We start from the raw sequence: 19388 nt of genomic DNA, 5'->3' as shown, positions 1-19388 counted from the left end.
TTTGGAAAACTTTACATCACCATATTTCGGAAACGGCTTGAGATAAAAATTTAAAATTTTGTATTTTTCTTCAACTAATCATCCACTATGAATACTCTAAATTGTTAAAACAAAATCTAAATAGGTCAGGAAAAAATTTATTTAAAGTGTGTTGATTTGACCTGGAATAGCTCATGTTCCACTGACAAGATGCACTTCACAATATGGTGGAACGACTCTTTGTTTATTCTGTTCCATTATAAAATATATAATTGTAAAATTATATTATACAAATATATAAATAATAAATAATTTTAATAATTAATTAATAACATATATCCCACATAAAATATAGCATTATAAAAACCTGCCCGTCGCAATATTGTGTATGACAGAGTGTCAAATCAAGTGGTCCCATTTAGTAGATACAGATACATCGTTTATGTCATATCCTCTCTCTTCCATATCACTGATTTAAACGTATATCTTCTACAATTCATTTTATTTTAGTGTTATTTATAAGCTCCAAAAGCTTGGATCTGGTAGAATGTGTTTAGAATTTAGAATTATACGGCTTAGAATGTGTATTGTATTGAAATTTGTGTTTTTAAGACAGTAGAAAATTATAAACAATAAGTTAGGTTATGTTTTGAGTTTCTTGTGTATAAGTGACTAACCATGTAAACTAAATAAGGCTTATTCCAAGGACTCCTCTGGTTACGATTTTTTGTTCGATAGCTCTTTACAAGTTGAATTTCAATTATTACTTACCGCAATTAATAAGTGCCATGTAAATGATAGCTCTTTTCTTCCACGGATTAATGTATTCATAACTAGATTCTTCATCAAATAATGAACTATCTAAATATTGTACATCAGTCTAAAAACAAAACAACGTTAACAAATAATCATATAATTTACAATTTTATAAACATACCACTGGTATAAGGGCCCCTGTTTTATTAAACTTAACTGGATGTCCTTCTAATTCGGGATCGTCCATATCAGAAGGCGTTAACATAATTGTTGTGTATGCAATATCGAATCCGCATGAAATTACAAAAAGTACACCAACTATTAAGAATACCATATAAAGAAAAAAATACCTATGGTTTTTGAAACCTACACAATTATTTATCCAAGCTATGCTTATGTTAAGGAAAAACGTTTTACAGTTTAATAATATTACTACCGCTAGCTTAGTCAGCTCATTCTGTACAATCTTAGATTTAAGTCCAACCCAGTAACCCAATCTAAAAATGAAAAAATGATCTATTACACGAAAATTTTTTTACAGGTATCTGATTATTTGGTAGCGGGTAGTACTCTTTTACAGTTCCCAGTAATTGATAGACTACTTCAATGCTTGGTAACCCTGTCCCTACACCTGCTACTGGTTCTCTCCTAAGCTCTAGTGATGTTGATTATAGTTACTTTCGAGTATTCAGTACAAATCGTTACCTTTGTATAAAGTAATCATTTACAGTATTCGTTATTTTGATTACTATGATTACTTTTGTTACTTTTGTATTTGAGTACTGGTAATCAAATTGAAAATCGTATTTCTCAGTAGGTAGGTATTTTATTTTGTATTGTGTTACGGACAATAGGTGGAATACCACGATACAACAATGGAGACCATGGACAGGAAAGAGAGCAAGAGGACGACCCCAGATGAGACGACATTAAAAAGATCGGAGGAACGCACTGGAAACAGAAAGCACTAAACAGAAGCGAATGGAGGAAACTGGGGGAAGCCTATGTTCAAAATTGGACAAATTAAAGGGCAAAAGAAGAAGGTATCTTGTATAGGTATTCCGATATAACATTATCACAGATATAACAACTGGAAACATTATCATTTACACATTCTTCCGGTCAGTCTACAAACTAGAAAGTAATCAAGTGTACTGCTTGTAGGTAAAATAATAGTCGTTACTCGCTCTGATACAATTGGTACGAAATAATCAGAGTAATCAAAGTAGATACAATAGTTGTTACTCACTCTAATACGATTGGTACGAAGTAATCAGAGTAATCAAAGTAGATACAATAGTCGTTACTAGCTCTAATACGATTGGTACGAAGTAACAAAGTAATCAGAGTAATCACAGTAGATACAATAGTCGTTACTCGCTCTGATACGATTGGTACGAAGTAACGAAGTAATCAGAGTAATCAACGAGTACTTTGTAACGAATAGTTACTTTTTCAACATCACTACTAAGCTCCCCTAGGAGCTTACAAGCTAGGAGAAAACAAGTCCCAATCCTGCACTCCACCTAATCCCCATATATCCTTTCTTTCCCACACCTCGACCGGAAGGTTGTTAAATATTACTGACGAACGGCAACAGCGATCGGCAGTACCAAGATAAGGCACATAAGAAATGATCCTGGATCGGCTTATCATGGCGGAGCTGTACCAGCAGAATGGTTGTGATACTGCGATGCAGTAGGGAAGGGGAATCCATAGCATTACTATTCCCAAGAAAGTTATGCGTGATGTCCAAGGGAATGCGTCGGATGTTGTCACGTAGTCTGAGTGACGACCGGCGCTACCTTAAGTCCGGGCAGAGGAATGTAAAATTGGCAACCGGCCAGCGAATCGGGTACACACATGCCTGTAAAATGGGAAAATAACTTGCATACCAGTTGCTAGCATAAGCTAGTAACTGGTATGCACAAAACACATTTGCGAGTAACTGGCATGCCAGCAGCTTGCATACATGTACTAGCAAGGCAAAACAGCAGGGGTAAGGGTAGATATTACACATATCAGTAATCAAACTGATTTTCACGTGAAAAGTACTAAAAAGTAACGTTTTTAAAATTTTTGACTTTCTTAAAACAAAAATGGAAAGTATTCGGAGTGAATTAAATAAAAACTTAAAAATAATTAAAACTTCAAAACTACTGGCATACCAGTAGCTGTCACGTGCGTTCACACATGTCTGTGCATTCTCCATGCATGCGTATTGTATCAAACAGCACGCTACTCGCACGAAAAATTAAATTCCTTGCGATTAACTAGCATGTCAGAAACAGGCATGCTAGTAAACGTTCACACTTGCCAATTTAGGTACAGTAGCTGGCGCTTGCTAGTTACTGGTATGTCATTGTGCTAGCAACACGCATGTGTATTTTCGGGTTAAAGCCGGGTAAGATGAAGGAGAAAAAACACATAAACTCAATATTATACAAGTTTATTCGCCAACCAGCACAACCGACCACGTAAAAGTCGAGGAATTCTACGAAAAATTGGAAACAACAATCGCCAACATTTCAAATGAAGAGCTAACCTCAATATATGGTGACTTTAACACAAAAGTCGGCAACACTATACAGAATAACGACCTAAAAAATGTACTGGAAAAATTCGGCATAGGTCAGAGAAACGAAATAGGACATCGCTTAATCGAGTTTGCTATCACAAATAGGTATTCTATCACGAATGCATGATTTCAAAACGATGTACGCCAACTGCATACTGGGAAAGATTATATCCTCACTAATATTCGCTGGAGATCATAAATACAAACAGTCAGATCATATCCAGGGCCGATATGCGGATCAGATCATCTCCTCTTAGCTAAAGTAAAGCTTAAACTTAAAGCGCCCAACAAACGGAGAGAGACAAAAGATAGAACTAAGAAAGAAATGCAAAAGAGTATACCTTCTATTCGTAAGGGTACCTCACAAGAAATATGGGAAACTATTAAATATTGTGTAACAACAGGTAACAATTATATTCACTGCACAAATTTAAGGAATACCTAACAGATTACCAAAGAACATTAACACCACACTACAGCAGGACACCACACCTACAAGGAGTTCCAAAAATTCACAAAGAGAATGTACCCTTCAGACCAATTTGCAGCAGACTGTAAAGTCTCTACTAGACGTAATACAAACTTTAGTACAAAACACGAAACCTTTTATTAAAAAACGGCAATTCTTGCAAAAACTAGAGGAAATAAATTATAATATCAACAATATGCTAGTCAGTCTTGATATTACCACTCTTTTCACCCAATTGGAGAAAACTTTAAAAATAATAAGAGGCAAATTAGACAGAAATGATACATTGACAACAAAAACCAAATTGAATGTATTAGCTATCATGGAGTGAACTTTGGATAGACAACACTTCTTGTTTTCAACTATTATAGATAATGATTTCTATAAGCAAAATTTCGGATTAGCCATGGGCTCATCCTTATCTCCATTATTAGGAAGACATAATCTATCTAAACACACATTACACAAACAAATAATACAAAAAAAAATAAAACAGTCAGGAATTGATATTCCGAGGGTAAAAACACCACCCTCAAATTTTTCCAGCTAAAAGCAGGCTGTTGCCTACAAGATCGAGACCAAGTAAGTCAACCATCAATTTTGAAAAACAACCTACTAACAACTTATTGGTTATACATTTTCAAAGAATTTTTAAAATAATCTTTTTGAAGAAACGTCAAACATTAGTTAAACATGTAATTTTCATTAAAATCATTTGTGGCTTAATAGATAAACATATTATGTAATACTGTATAAGTGTATAACCAGAAAAGGATACGACAGTGGTGATCCATTTTTAAAATGCAACGGTTACAAGCTGAGCAATGATGCGTTCGTGGTGGTTTTGGAGAAATGCATTTTTTGCAAATACTAACTGCTTCTTGGATCAATTCATCCTAAAATTATTTATTTTTATTTTACATTGTTCTAAATAAATACCTGCAAAAATGGCTGTTATCTAGTCTGCATGTCCAATATCAAATATTCAGTATTCATATCCGAAATTGGACAGTATCATTTTATCACCCAGTAGATCGAATGCATTTATTTGTTATTAAACACACACACGTAATTAATTAAATTACATACACATTTGGTCAATTATCAATAATATAATTTGGACATCAGCCAAAAGTTGCTGACATAAGATAAACAATTTACCTTAATTAGATACACAAAATCACGCGGGGCCCGTGTTTACATTGACCCAATTTAAACTTATATAAAACTAAGATCTCTTGTCTAGAAATTCAATTATTATTAATTCATTAACGCGAGTGATTGTCTTCAACGCTCATCATTTAAGTCTCTACTCAAAGTACCCCGGGTCAACATCCATAGTGTAAGTCTCATCAATAAACTCTGCTACTATTATTTGGTGTTTCCATCACAACTTAAAGACCATCTACACTGAGCCAACGAAGGGATATTGTTCATGGTCCTATCGAGAAAAAGAATACTTCAAGGAAGTTTGAGAAAGCCTATACAGTCCACACCAGCAACACCCTCAGAGAGAGACCACTAGACCCGGGAGAACGAGAGCCGATTGCAGAGCTAAGAGCAGTACCATAGCCGAGACACGATTGCAGAGCTAAGAGCAGTACCAAAGCCGAGAGCCGATTGCAGAGCTAAGAGCAGTACCAAAGCCGAGAGCCGATTGCAGAGCTAAGAGCAGTACCATAGCCGAGAGCCAATTGCAGAGCTAAGAGCAGTACCAAAGCCGAGAGCCGATTGCAGAGCAAAGAGCAGTACCATAGCCGAGAGCCGATTGCAGAGCTAAGAGCAGTACCAAAGCCGAGAGCCGATTGCAGAGCTAAGAGCAGTACCATAGCCGAGAGCCGATTGCAGAGCTAAGAGCAGTACCAAAGCCGAGAGCCGATTGCAGAGCTAAGAGCAGTACCAAAGCCGAGAGCCGATTGCAGAGCAAAGAGCAGTACCAAAGCCGAGAGCCGATTGCAGAGCTAAGAGCAGTACCATAGCCGAGAGCCGATTGCAGAGCCTACCAGAAGCGAGGGACCCTAGACGTCTAAGAAAACAAAAAAAAAAACCGTAAGTTTTTGAATAATTACAAAATCTTCCAACTGTTACAATCGTACAATTTAACAAGTTTGTATTTTTATTATAATTCAACAATCTAGAACAACAATCTTCACTCTATCAATAGTAAAATAATGTACTTTAGAATGTATACCATATAAATAATACAGAGACAAAAATATATTTGAAAAATAATTTGAAAAAAAAAAGAAACGTTCATAAACATATAGCTTGCTTTAATTTCAATTAAATACTTTATTTCGAAAAAATTAAAATACTACGTAACTTATAGAACGATAAAAGTCCACTCTATATAATAATTTCAGTTAAATTTTCACTATTTTAGAAAATGAAAATATTTTACCTATTTCTGTAAAAATTAATCACATAGATATCTAATTGCCAAATTTGAATAAGATTCCAGTATTAATATTACATATATCATTTACAGATCTTTTATAAATACAAAGGTTCATTAAATTATCCAACCAAAGAATTTCAATTTTAGCGTTAGTGAAATCGTAATACTATTCAGTTTATTTACAAACAGAAATCACTTAGTCAGGCAAGCGACCTAGGGTAACGTTGAAAAATTGCAAACTTGACAAGGGCATACAATTACATTTTATTTATATACATTCTGGCTTACGAGAGAGCGTGATAGTACAGGTATAGTAAATAAATATAATTGTTAATAAGCAGATATTTTTTTTGTGTGAATTTGATGGCCTTGGACTAGCCAATTAGCCAGACATTATAGGCATATTTAAGCACATTGCTTAATAAATAAAATACAGTTCATATTGTTTAATATATTTACCGCTGAATTTAAAATTTTATAAAAATAACCATGGAAAGTGTATACGTTAAGCAAGCGGAGATAGGAGCAGAATTAGCGAAACTAGTTTCAAATACTAAAAAGGATTCTCAATCTCGGAGGACTCAACAATACATCCGGGATAGGCAGGAAAAATTAGAAGAATATTGGGCAAAATTTCTGAATAACCACGAAAAGCTGCTAGAAGGAGGTATAACGAAAGAAAAATATTTTGAAACAAAATACCATGATCAGGTATTTAAGACATATATTGAGGGGAAAACCCTGTTGGAAGAATATGGAAGGGTGCTGAAAAGAGGAAAACCACCGAAAGTAAAGGAGATACAGATAAGGAAGCAAAGAATCGAGGAATTATTACGGCCAGAAAATGAACAAGATTTGCAGGAGGATGAAGAGCTGCAGTCAGAGTTAAGAGAATACATGGAAAAGGTGAATACACTAATAATTGAAGCAGCAGTAAATGAGGAACTAGACGCTACAGATAATGGAGAAGTAGAGAGAATAAATCAACTAAAGAGGAGAGTCAGGGAAACCTTGAAGAAAATAAGGCCAGGAATGCAACGGCCAGAAAGCACACAGAGGAGGGACGGTGTGACATTACCGCAGGTAAAAATCCCTGTGTATGAAGGCAGGCATGAAACGTGGAGAACTTTCCACGATCTGTTTACAAAAGTAATACATGAAAACGACCAGTTATCAAACGCAGAAAAAATGCAGTACCTAAAAACTCAACTAAGAGGGGAAGCCAACAGAATGATACAACACTTAAACATATCCGAGGCCAACTACGAAGTGGCCTGGAACATGCTAAAAGATAGATATGAGAATCCAAGGATGATATTGTTTAAATTGATAGACAGGATGCTACTAGCACAGGAAGTAAAGGAATCTTCTGCTAGAGCATTGAAATCACTACATGACACCTTCCACGAAAGTCTGGAAGCCATAGGAGGGTTAGGAACAGACACGGAAGCGTGGAGCCCATTGGTAGCCCGAATTATCATAACGAAATGGGACAATGAAACCAGGAGGCTGTACGAAAACCACGTTGGAGACAGTAGAGAGATACCGACGTACAAATCGACACAAACATTCTTACAGCGAAGATTCCAGACACTGGAACTGCTGGAGTCAGAAAAAAGACAAGAGAAGCAAGGAGGATCTGGGAGGAAACCAAGAACACGTTGCGTGATATGCAACGGAGATCACGGAGTACCGAACTGCAGAGAATTTCAGGAACTCAATGTAAGAGACCGAAACAGGATGATAAAAGAAAAAGGATTGTGTGCAAACTGCCTAGCACATAAAAAAGAAAAACAATGTTATGTACAATATAGGTGCAGACACTGTGGCGGAGACCATCACCATATGTTGCATTATGAGAAAGGAACCACAGGCAACAAAAGAAACTCCAATGAAACGAAAGGAGAACAAACACAAGAAAGAAATGGAAGAGATTCGAATAATAGAAGAAACGGGTATCAAGCTAATAGGTACAGAGGAGGAAATAATAATCCATACAACGCCAGAGAACAAAATAACGGAAGGCGAGAAAATACACAAGATACCAATGGGCATAGGAATATCAACGACCACCAAAGAGGACAGAATTCAGTAAACTGTGTAAGCCATAAGGAAGGTGAAGCATTACTAGCGACAGCTGTTGTACGCATAAGAGATGCGAAAGGAGATTCACACATAATGAGAGCATTAATCGACCAAGGGTCACAATGCGCATTTATAACGGAACAAGCTGCGACGACGCTAGGAACAACAAGGAAGCCCATACAGGCGACCATATCCGGGATAGGCTCGTCAGGAGAAAAAACAGCCAATTGGAGTATGAAACTTTTAATCGAAACTCATTACGAAAGTGACTTCGAGATGGAAATAGAAGCACTAGTATTACCGAAGATAACAAGGAATTTACCGGAACAGGATATAATTCTACCGGACTATAACGAGAAAAATGCAATACTGGCAGATCCAAGATATTACAAGGTAGGGAAAATAGACTTACTACTAGGAGTAAAAGAATACAGTTACATATTGACAGAAGGGATGCACAGAATAAGTAATGGACTCCTGAGTCAAAACACCAAACTAGGATGGATAGTTTCGGGGATAGCACGAGAGAAGGAGACTACAAAAGCAGAAGTATGCTGTATGATATCCAGACAAGAGATGGACATACAAATAAAGAAATTCTGGGAATTAGAAGAAGTAAATCAGGAAACAAGTTTATCAGTAGAAGAACAAGAATGTGAAGAAATGTATCGACAGACAGTAAAAAGAGATGAAGACGGGAGATACGAAGTGAGAATTCCGTTTAAGGAAGACGTAACAAAGCTAGGAGAATCTAAGCAGCAGGCATTCGCCAGATTGATGCAACTAGAAAGGAAGTTTGCAAAAGACAAACAGTTAGAAGCGAATTACAGACAATTCATGGAAGATTATGAAAACCAAGGTCATATGGTAATAGCAGAAAACCAGGGAGATGGGTACTACCTACCTCATCATCCAGTGAGAAAAGAGGACAGTACTACAACGAAAATAAGAGCCGTGTTTGATGCATCAAGTAAAAGCTCATCGGCAGTAAGCCTGAATGATATTATGCACACATGGCCGAAATTACAACAAGATTTGACAAATATACTATTACGATGGAGATCCAATAAGATAGCATACTCAGCGGATTTGGAAAAAATGTTTAGACAAATCAGAATGGCAGAAGAAGACCAAAAATATCAAAAAATTTTGTGGAGAAAGGACACAAAGGACCCAATACAAGAATATAACTTAACGACGGTGACATACGGCACGGCCGCAGCACCATTTTTAGCGTTGAGAACAATACAGCAATTACAAGAAGACGAAGGAGCGAGGTTCCCGTTGGCATCGAAAATTGTAAAAGAAAACATGTATGTAGACGATATACTAGGAGGAGCGGAGACAGTGCAGGAAGCAGAAATAGCCCAAAAGGAATTAATACAACTGTTCAGAAAAGGAGGTTTCATTCTCAGAAAATGGTTGAGCAACGAAGAAAAAATAATGGAGAACGTACCGGAGGAAATGAGGAACGTAGACTCCAAGGCATCCAAACAAGAAGAAGTACGGAAAACGTTAGGAATACACTGGTCCCCTAAAGAAGATATAATCACATTCAAAATAGGGATAACGACAGCAAAGAAAATAACGAAAAGACACGTACTGTCAGAAGTAGCAAAACTATACGACCCACTAGGGTGGATAGCACCTGTAGTAATTCAGGCGAAAATGTTCATACAGGAATTATGGGAGCAAAAAACCAGTTGGGATAAAGAATTAACTAGCAACCAACAAAGCAGGTGGAATACATACCAGGCGCAATTAGTAAATCTGGAGAAAATAACATTGCCCAGGTGGAACAACTTAAGCAAGACAAACAGAGTAGAACTACATGGATTTACAGATGCATCTATGAAAGGATATGGAGCGGTAATCTACTCAAGGGTGTTAGGCCCAGAAATCAAAACGAATCTAATGATAGCAAAATCGAAAGTCGCACCATTGAAAGGAAAAACGACATTACCGAGGCTCGAGTTGTGTGCCGCGGTGCTATTAGCAAATTTAATGAAGAAAACCCTACAAGCATTGAATAGGGAAAACATTGAGGTATATGCATGGTCAGACTCAATGATAACCCTGGCTTGGATAAGGGGATCATCAAAAAGGTGGAAAATGTTCGTCGCCAACAGAGTAGAGGAAATAAGAGGCGTTATAGGACCGAAAAATTGGCATAAGGTAGATACGAAGGAAAACCCAGCGGACATCCTCTCACGTGGAAGTACCGCATCAGAATTATTAGAAGCAGAGCTATGGTGGAAGGGACCAACTTGGCTGACTAGTAACAAAACTTTAACGCAGGAATCAGAAGAAATACCAGAGACAAATGAGGAGGAAGTCAAAACGAAAATAACGGTGCACACGACAACGATAAAGGAGGACATATGCGAGAGATTCTCAAATTTAGAAAGAATGAGAAGAGTACTTGCATACTGTAGGAGATTTGCAGACAAATGCAGAAAAAAGAAGGACAGTGGACAAAGTCAGCTGACAGTCCAAGAATTAGAGGAAACGCTATTAAAGGTGATAAAGCACACACAGCACGCCTACTTCAAACAAGAAATAAAGAAGCTGGAGAAGAAACAGCAGTTAGACAAGAAAAATAAATTAGCGTCATTGGTATCATTCCTGGATAGACAAGGAATTCTAAGAGTCACCGGAAGACTGAGACACACGAATCTAAAGTACGGAGAAAAACATCCGATAATTTTGCCAAAGGATAGTGCATTAACAAAGTTACTTATAGCAGATAGTCACGCAAAAAATCTACATAACGGATTACAACAAACACTACAGTATATAAAAAGGAAATACTGGATAATCAACGGCAGAAGAACCGTGATAGATCATCTAGCAAAATGCTTAAGGTGCAGGAGGTATAAAAGCCAAGCAGCACAACAATTAATGGGAGATCTACCGAAAGACAGAGTGAACCCGAGTCATCCCTTTACTAACACAGGGATAGATTATGCCGGGCCAATAAAAATAAGTACCACGAGAGGCAGAGGACAGAGGAGCTATAAGGGCTACATCTCAGTATTTGTGTGTCTGTCAACGAAGGCAGTACACCTCGAAGTAGTAAGCGATATGTCTACGGATGCATTCATCGCTGCGTTCAAGAGATTTACGGCACGCAGAGGACAGTGCAACAACGTATACAGCGATAACGGAACCACATTCGTAGGAACAGCAAATTTGTTGAAAAAAGAAAATCAAAAAATAGATGACGAGATAAAACAAGGATTACTGGCACTAGGTACCCAATGGCATGTCATACCTGCATATGCACCACATTTCGGAGGACTATGGGAGAGCGCAGTGCGGATAATGAAATATCACTTGAAAAGAATCATCGGGGAAACAGTTCTAACATATGAAGAATTGAGTACGGTGCTGACACAAATAGAAGCATGTATGAACTCGAGACCATTATGTGGGTCATCAGAAGATGCTGAAGGGAAAATAGCCCTGACACCAGCTCACTTCCTTATAGGGAGAGAAATTATATCACCAAATCGGGAAGAAGAGCTTACGACTTATTTGAAGATGCCGACGAGGTGGAGATTACTGGAGAAAATAAAAAGAGACTTCTGGAAAATTTGGAAACAGGAATACCTGCACCAATTACAACAGAGAAATAGATGGCATAAGGCGCACTCTAACATAAAAGAAGAAGAAATAGTTATAATAAAAGAAGAAGATACACCTCCAGGCAGATGGCCATTAGCGAGGGTAACAGAAACACACCCTGGAGCGGAGGGACTAACCAGAGTCGTAACAGTGAGAAAGGCGAACGGGAAACTGACAAAAAGACCCATACATAAACTAATACGACTGGAAGAAGAGAAACAGGAAAAGCCGAAGAAGGCAGCAGCACTAAGATGGAAGAAAATACTAGTAGCTATAATGTTTTTAACGATGTTAAAACCCATAAAGGCAGAACCGTATAAAATATATAATCCGGAACCAGGATTTTTCACAGAAGATCTTGGAGAGGTCGTTATAGACCGGGGAACATTTCGAATAAAGGTGTTACTAGAAAAGGGAAGAATTCGAACAGAGCACCAACTAATAGGAAATATGATACAAGGAGTACGAGAACTGTGTCAGGATATAAAAATCGTGAATTGTAAGGATATAATAGGGAAGTTAGAGGAAGGACAAAGAAAGGCGGAATCAGTAAGCGAGGGGTTGACAGTAGAAATAAAAGCAAGGGAAAGAAGAGGAATATTAGGAACAATATTAACCTCAGTATTTGGAGTCAATGACGAAGCCTACAGTAACATTGAAGCATTAGACAATAACCAAAAGGAGCTAATAAAGGGATCACAGCATCATGCGAAGATAATGTTAGAAACAATAACATCAATCAATCACACAGAGAACAGGATAAACGAGCAAATGAACAAGTTTAACAAAGCACTAATCACAGGCCTACAAGAAATATCTAAAGGACTTAACGAAGTAGAAGACAAAGCACAGAGACTAGAAACCGAATATAGCACGTTGCGAATACAAACAATAGCGTTGCAAGTTATGGAATTCATAAACGAATATACTCAATTTTACGAGGGAATATTAAACCTTCACTATAACCACGGACACTTCATTAATATAGTGAAACCGGGTGAGATAACCAAATTGATAGAGAAAGCAGGGCAGATACTGCCACAAGGGGTCGAAATACGACGACAGCCCATTATAGAAACAGAAGTCAGTCATGACGACAGATATATAACAGTCATCGGCTATTTCATAGTGACAGGGAAAATTAAGTACAGCATGCTGAAAGTCACGGCCATACAACTTAACGTTGAGGGGTCGGTGTTGCGCACATTTGTCGCCCCAAGGAATCTACTGGTCGTAGATTATAACACACTGCACTACTTCGAATTGACCGCAGAAGATAGGGAAAGATGTTTACTGTTGACAAAGACGCAGATAGCGTGCTCACCAACGGCTATAAGGAACATGGATACCCAACCAAACTGCATACTTGAAGAAATTTATGAGCGATCTAAGAATAGCACATGTCCAGTGGTAGCCAGGACAACACAGACAGCTCAATGGAGTAAGATGGGTACCCCCAACCTCTGGCTCGTTATCACGCCAGTCACGATACACATATCCATTATTTGCGATGGAAATCGGAGCGAAAGAGTACTGGAACGAGTCACATTCCTGAAACTTTCACCCAAATGTATCGCCCAAACGAAAAATATTACATTACTCCCCACTAGCAGTGGGATGGAGAGAGCGGTAACAAGCTACCTGAAGGCGCCAATCACTCCCGTGGCCCAATTGGTGGCGAGGACACCCCGCAGGTTTAACATGCCTCTAAACACCTACCTGGACATACCAGGAGGAGAGCTACGTCACGCGTTACTTGAGGAGGAAAGGCTAGAACAAGAAATGACGCATACGCAGTGGCAATTGATTCCAGAATCTAATTGGCATTATTTTGTAGCCACCGGGACCATCACTATAATGGTAATAATTGGGATACTCACGTTATGGAAATACCGTCCTGTTGTACGACTATGTCGTTCAGGGAATCCACATACTCAGACTAACGAACAGGAAGTACCTGTATTAAGTAGTAATCGGCATAACAATGTACCGTCGACTTCAAAGGCCGACCTCCCACTCTCCACATTTTCATCCAATTGCACTAAATTTTAATCTAGAGATAGAGTCGGACATTGATAGCTAGAGTACGGTTGGAAGATTGTTGATTATTCTTAAACTATTTATTTATTAACATGTTTGAATTTGACTATTTTATGTAATACTTATATGTAAACTTTGAGTATTGACACTTGGGCCAGTTTTTGCCCGATTCCGCAGTATGTCCAATATCAAATATTCAGTATTCATATCCGAAATTGGACAGTATCATTTTATCACCCAGTAGATCGAATGCATTTATTTGTTATTAAACACACACACGTAATTAATTAAATTACATACACATTTGGTCAATTATCAATAATATAATTTGGACATCAGCCAAAAGTTGCTGACATAAGATAAACAATTTACCTTAATTAGATACACAAAATCACGCGGGGCCCGTGTTTACATTGACCCAATTTAAACTTATATAAAACTAAGATCTCTTGTCTAGAAATTCAATTATTATTAATTCATTAACGCGAGTGATTGTCTCCAACGATCATCATTTAAGTCTCTACTCAAAGTACCCCGGGTCAACATCCATAGTGTAAGTCTCATCAATAAACTCTGCTACTATTATTTGGTGTTTCCATCACAACTTAAAGACCATCTACACTGAGCCAACGAAGGGATTTTGTTCACTGCAAAGTATGCTTAACCAATTAAAACTGTCATATCTGTGATATGTCATATTACAAATTAATTTCTGAAAAATTATATTAAACAATTTTTTTAACATTAAATCATTTAAATTTGTTTTTTATTAATTGTATTTTTTTAAGTATAAGTTTTAAACTAACATAAAGAAAAAATAAAAAATATGTTTAATTTTATGTTAAATAAATGGAAAAAGGTAAAATTTATTTAAAAATATCGATTAGGGCCAACAATTTCTTCTCTGAATTTTTAAAGTCTTACATATTATGCAAATTTTTTGACATTTTCATGTACGACAATCTCATTATGGGAGGTGGATACTTTGAAACACGTGGTGGAGCTTGAATTGAAAAGAAATGCAATAGTCCACTTTCATTTCAACGTCTTTATATCCAGGTAAAGGGTGCAAAATATGGTGTTCCTTAAGGGTAAACTTTAGATGGATTATCGGAATAAAAAGTTATTCCTAACATCGTCCAATAGCTTTCAGTAAGCCTGGATTTGCAGTTCACAATTTTAAACAAAGTATATGTTTTGCACAAACCGCCGACGGAGGACTACATGTGGGTCTTGAGATTGATAAGGAGTCCGAAGAGCTCAAAAGGCTTCAATGGAAGCCTTATTATCTTTTCCAACAAGCTCCAAATTTTAAAACTATTGTGCCACAAAATATCTCAGAAGAACATTGACATGGTGATTATTGAAGATCCGTGGATAAATGAAGGTAAGATACGGGGGCTAAATGTTAGGGAATGGGAACTAATTTTGGGAGTACCAGACATTAGCATTAGAACTTGTATCTTTTGTAGGTCTAACTTTAACCTGGTATCAGTTATGGAGCTCTGCAGGAGAGACATGACAGCTGCCAGAATAAAACTGAATTGCAATGGGTTGGTTATAGGGATGATTGTTGCGTCCCTATACCTTCCTATTGATTTTAAAGAGCAATTTCCAGGTACTAACCTAGCGAACCTTCTAGAATATACCAAAAATAAGCTCATAGAGTCGTTTCCAATGTCCATCATACTATTTGCGGTAGCAAAGAGATCTTCTTCTTCTTGTAAAAGATTCGTGGTTGTTGTGTTGAACCACGTACGTAGATTTGTCAGCCAGGAAATCCTTCGCCTTCCTGGTCCTCGCTTTCCTTCCACTTTTCCTTGCAAGATTAGTTGCAGCAGTCCATATCTTTCACTGTTCATCATGATGTGACCGAGGTATTCGATTTTGGCTGTTTTTATTGTGATTAACAGCTCTTTCTCTTTTTGCATTCTCAGCAAAACACCCTGATTAGTAATGTGGTCGGTATAAGATATCTTCAGAATTCGACGATAAAGCCACATTTCAAACGCCTCAATTTTCTTGCAGGTGGCGTCTGTGAGAGTCCACGACTCAACTCCGTACAACAGTATAGGAACGATATAACATCGTAGTAACCTGATTTTTATGGGTATCGACAAGTCATGACATTTGAATAACTTTGCCATTTTTTGAAACGCAGATCTTGCTTTCTCTATACTACATTTGATTTCTATGGAATGGTCCCAATCTTCATTGACCTTCATACCAAGGTAGGTTGTATGGTTTTACTCTTTCTATTTGTTGACCGTTCACACTGATTCGTCCAAATTGCTGTTCCTTCTTAGAGATCATCATACATTTTGTTTTCTTAGTGTTTAGCGAAAGACCGTATCTCTGACTGACTTCTGCGATTTTGTTCATTAACTCTTGGAGGGCTTGAGCACTGTCAGCGAATACCACTGTGTCGTCTGCGTATCTTATGTTATTGATACATTCTCCGTTAATTCGAATTCCGGCTTCAACATCGTCCACTGCTTCCTGAAAGACCTCCTCAGAGTAGATATTAAACAGCAGTGGTGATAGTATACATCCCTGACGGACCCCACCTTTGATTTTGATATCATCGGATTCTCCTGCCTCTGTCCAGTACAGATTGCTGATAATCCTTAAATCACAGGTGTTTATTCCAATATTGTTTAGTATCTCCATCAGCTTGTCGTGCTTTACAGTATCGAACGCTTTATGGTAATCAATAAAGCAGAGAGATAAACAACACAAATGTTGCTTTTAGATTACCTTTGCACTACTGAACTTGATTAGCTGAACACTGGTAATAAGCCCACTTTCAGAACATCAAGAGCAGAATAACTGATTGACCTAAGCCTATTTTCTATGTTGATTGGGAACATAATATCTAACTGTGTAGCATGTGCCAAATGTGTTATTTTTATCGGATCATGCATCTAAATGTCTACAGATAAACTCAGTAAAACAGGAACCAAAGTTTTATACAGACCTTAAGGTGACTGACTTAAAATCCTTTAGGAAGAAGGATCTTAAAGTAAACATATGGAGGATCTTCCTCTATCATTCATTGAAATGTGCTGTGTCAATGTTGGGAAGATCTCATTGAGAGCTGATGTTTAGAAATGATTTGCCTTCTTTATGTATAGTTTTGTATAATCTTAAGAGTTATCACATAAAGATGGGTTACATTTGTAAGAGATTTTAGAAAGATGGCTTAAAAGGGTTTTGTTTAAGTTTGTAATTTAAATTTGTTTACGCAGTCCATGCCTGGACTGGAAATTTTTAAGGTTACAAAGTACACTACACCTTTGTTAGCTAAGGTTCAATGTATTACATGTTTAAATCTTGAATGGGTTGCATGTGAGAGTTCATTTTAAATGAAGTAAAAGTCAGACTTACTCTCAATCTTTATTATAACTTCCGACGACCGGTTTCGCTCTTTAAACTTTGTAGAGCATCTTCAGGTCAAAGGTAACAAGTTACAAAATGATTCGGATACAAGGTGCCATCAACTCAGTTTTCATTATCATGATGTTTCTTTTAAAGTTATGTTAACGGGATATGGTGGAATAGACGGGCGATGCAGCAAAGGTAAACAAATCTATGGGAATTAGGAGTTCTTGAGGGTGGTGAGATAGTTGGTGCAAGTTAATCAGCAAATCTATGTCTGTTGTTATGTTTGTGTAAATCAAATTAGTGAATGACTTTTTTACAATTTTAATGTGTGTTGATTTTAAAGATTTTATTTTATTTTATTTTAATTTTATCTATATTTATATGTATATTAAAGAATTCTATTTATTATTAATGTAAGATTGACAACGTTTGGATCGTAAATGTATTGAGTAATTATTGTGTATGTTAGAATTTGATTGTGCAGTTGTAAAATGATTATTTTAAGGTCAAAACCAGATCTGTGACGTGTACTGCTCGTGTGGGACTATTGTTCTAATAAGAGGAGTAGTGTGATCGAAAGCTTATTAATTGTAGTTAAAATGCCATATCGGCAGTCAAATAATAAATAGCAATACAAAGTAAAAAGGTGGATTTAAATTAAATTAAAAATTAAAACAGCAATGTAGGCAAACAAAACATTACAATTTAATGGTGGAGAATTGGAATAGAAATTAAATAGAAATATAACTGTATTAGGAAGTAATTGTTTGTGAATAACAACTATGTTTTAAGTGATATAAGCTATGGATAGATATTAATAAACTATTGAACCAGATAATGGAAATTGGTAGTAAATTATACTTTCTTGGTATACCTACATTGTGCTATAAAATTTGTCAATAAATAAATACTTGCTAGTTATGTAAATTCACCTCACATAGAAACACACAGGACAAAGGACGATACAACAAAAAGAGGGATTGTTTAGGTATGGAGCACTACATTTGATTATTTTACTACATTTATTTTTTAATTTCTTAAAATCTTTCTTCAGGTGTCAGTTTTTTAACTTTGTGTTTTTTATTTATAAATTATTGAGGGAATTATGAAGTATGAAGTGTCAGAACAAGCTAGGTTAGTTGTCTAACTAACAGACACTTATTGGCTAGGTTTAATTAATTCACACGATTGTTAAATTGTACGATTGTAACAGTTGGAAGATTTTGTAATTATTCAAAAACTTACGGTTTTTTTTGTTTTCTTAGACGTCTAGGGTCCCTCGCTTCTGGTAGGCTCTGCAATCGGCTCTCGGCTATGGTACTGCTCTTAGCTCTGCTATCGGCTCTCGGCTTTGGTACTGCTCTTAGCTCTGCAATCGGCTCTCGGCTTTGGTACTGCTCTTAGCTCTGCAATCGGCTCTCGGCTATGGTACTGCTCTTAGCTCTGCAATCGGCTCTCGGCTTTGGTACTGCTCTTAGCTCTGCAATCGGCTCTTGGCTATGGTACTGCTCTTAGCTCTGCAATCGGCTCTCGGCTTTGGTACTGCTCTTAGCTCTGCAATCGGCTCTCGGCTTTGGTACTGCTCTTAGCTCTGCAATCGGCTCTCGGCTATGGTACTGCTCTTAGCTCTGCAATCGGCTCTCGGCTTTGGTACTGCTCTTAGCTCTGCAATCGGCTCTCGGCTATGGTACTGCTCTTAGCTCTGCAATCGGCTCTCGGCTATGGTACTGCTCTTAGCTCTGCAATCGGCTCTCGGCTTTGGTACTGCTCTTAGCTCTGCAATCGGCTCTCGGCTTTGGTACTGCTCTTAGCTCTGCAATCGGCTCTCGGCTTTGGTACTGCTCTTAGTTCTGCAATCGGCTCTCGTTCTCCCGGGTCTAGTGGTCTCTCTCTGAGGGTGTTGCTGGTGTGGACTGTATAGGCTTTCTCAAACTTCCTTGAAGTATTCTTTTTCTCGATAGGACCATGAACACTATCCTAACACCAAATAATAGTAGCAGAGTTTATTGATGAGACTTACACTATGGATGTTGACCCGGGGTACTTTGAGTAGAGACTTAAATGATGAGCGT

The 19388-nt window shown here is 37.3% G+C and overlaps 1 protein-coding gene across 1 annotated transcript in view; it reads right to left on the bottom strand.

Moving 5' to 3' along the window:
• The window catches only part of LOC114326637 (palmitoyltransferase ZDHHC16B), a 76344-nt gene that overhangs the window by 44806 nt on the left and 12150 nt on the right, over nucleotides 1–19388 (bottom strand). Inside the window, exons 4-6 of the mRNA XM_050641225.1 lie at nucleotides 4561–4678; nucleotides 917–1122; nucleotides 751–859 (exon numbers count right to left, since the gene is read on the bottom strand). Of these exons, the coding sequence (XP_050497182.1) occupies nucleotides 751–859; nucleotides 917–1122; nucleotides 4561–4678 (433 nt within the window). The remainder of the gene's footprint in view (nucleotides 1–750; nucleotides 860–916; nucleotides 1123–4560; nucleotides 4679–19388) is intronic.

Source organism: Diabrotica virgifera, chromosome 10 (genome assembly GCF_917563875.1).
Source record: "Diabrotica virgifera virgifera chromosome 10, PGI_DIABVI_V3a".
Classification (NCBI taxonomy): domain Eukaryota; kingdom Metazoa; phylum Arthropoda; class Insecta; order Coleoptera; family Chrysomelidae; genus Diabrotica; species Diabrotica virgifera.
The sequence above is the reverse complement of the archived record's forward strand: the minus strand, read 5'-3'. Positions and strand labels throughout refer to the sequence as shown.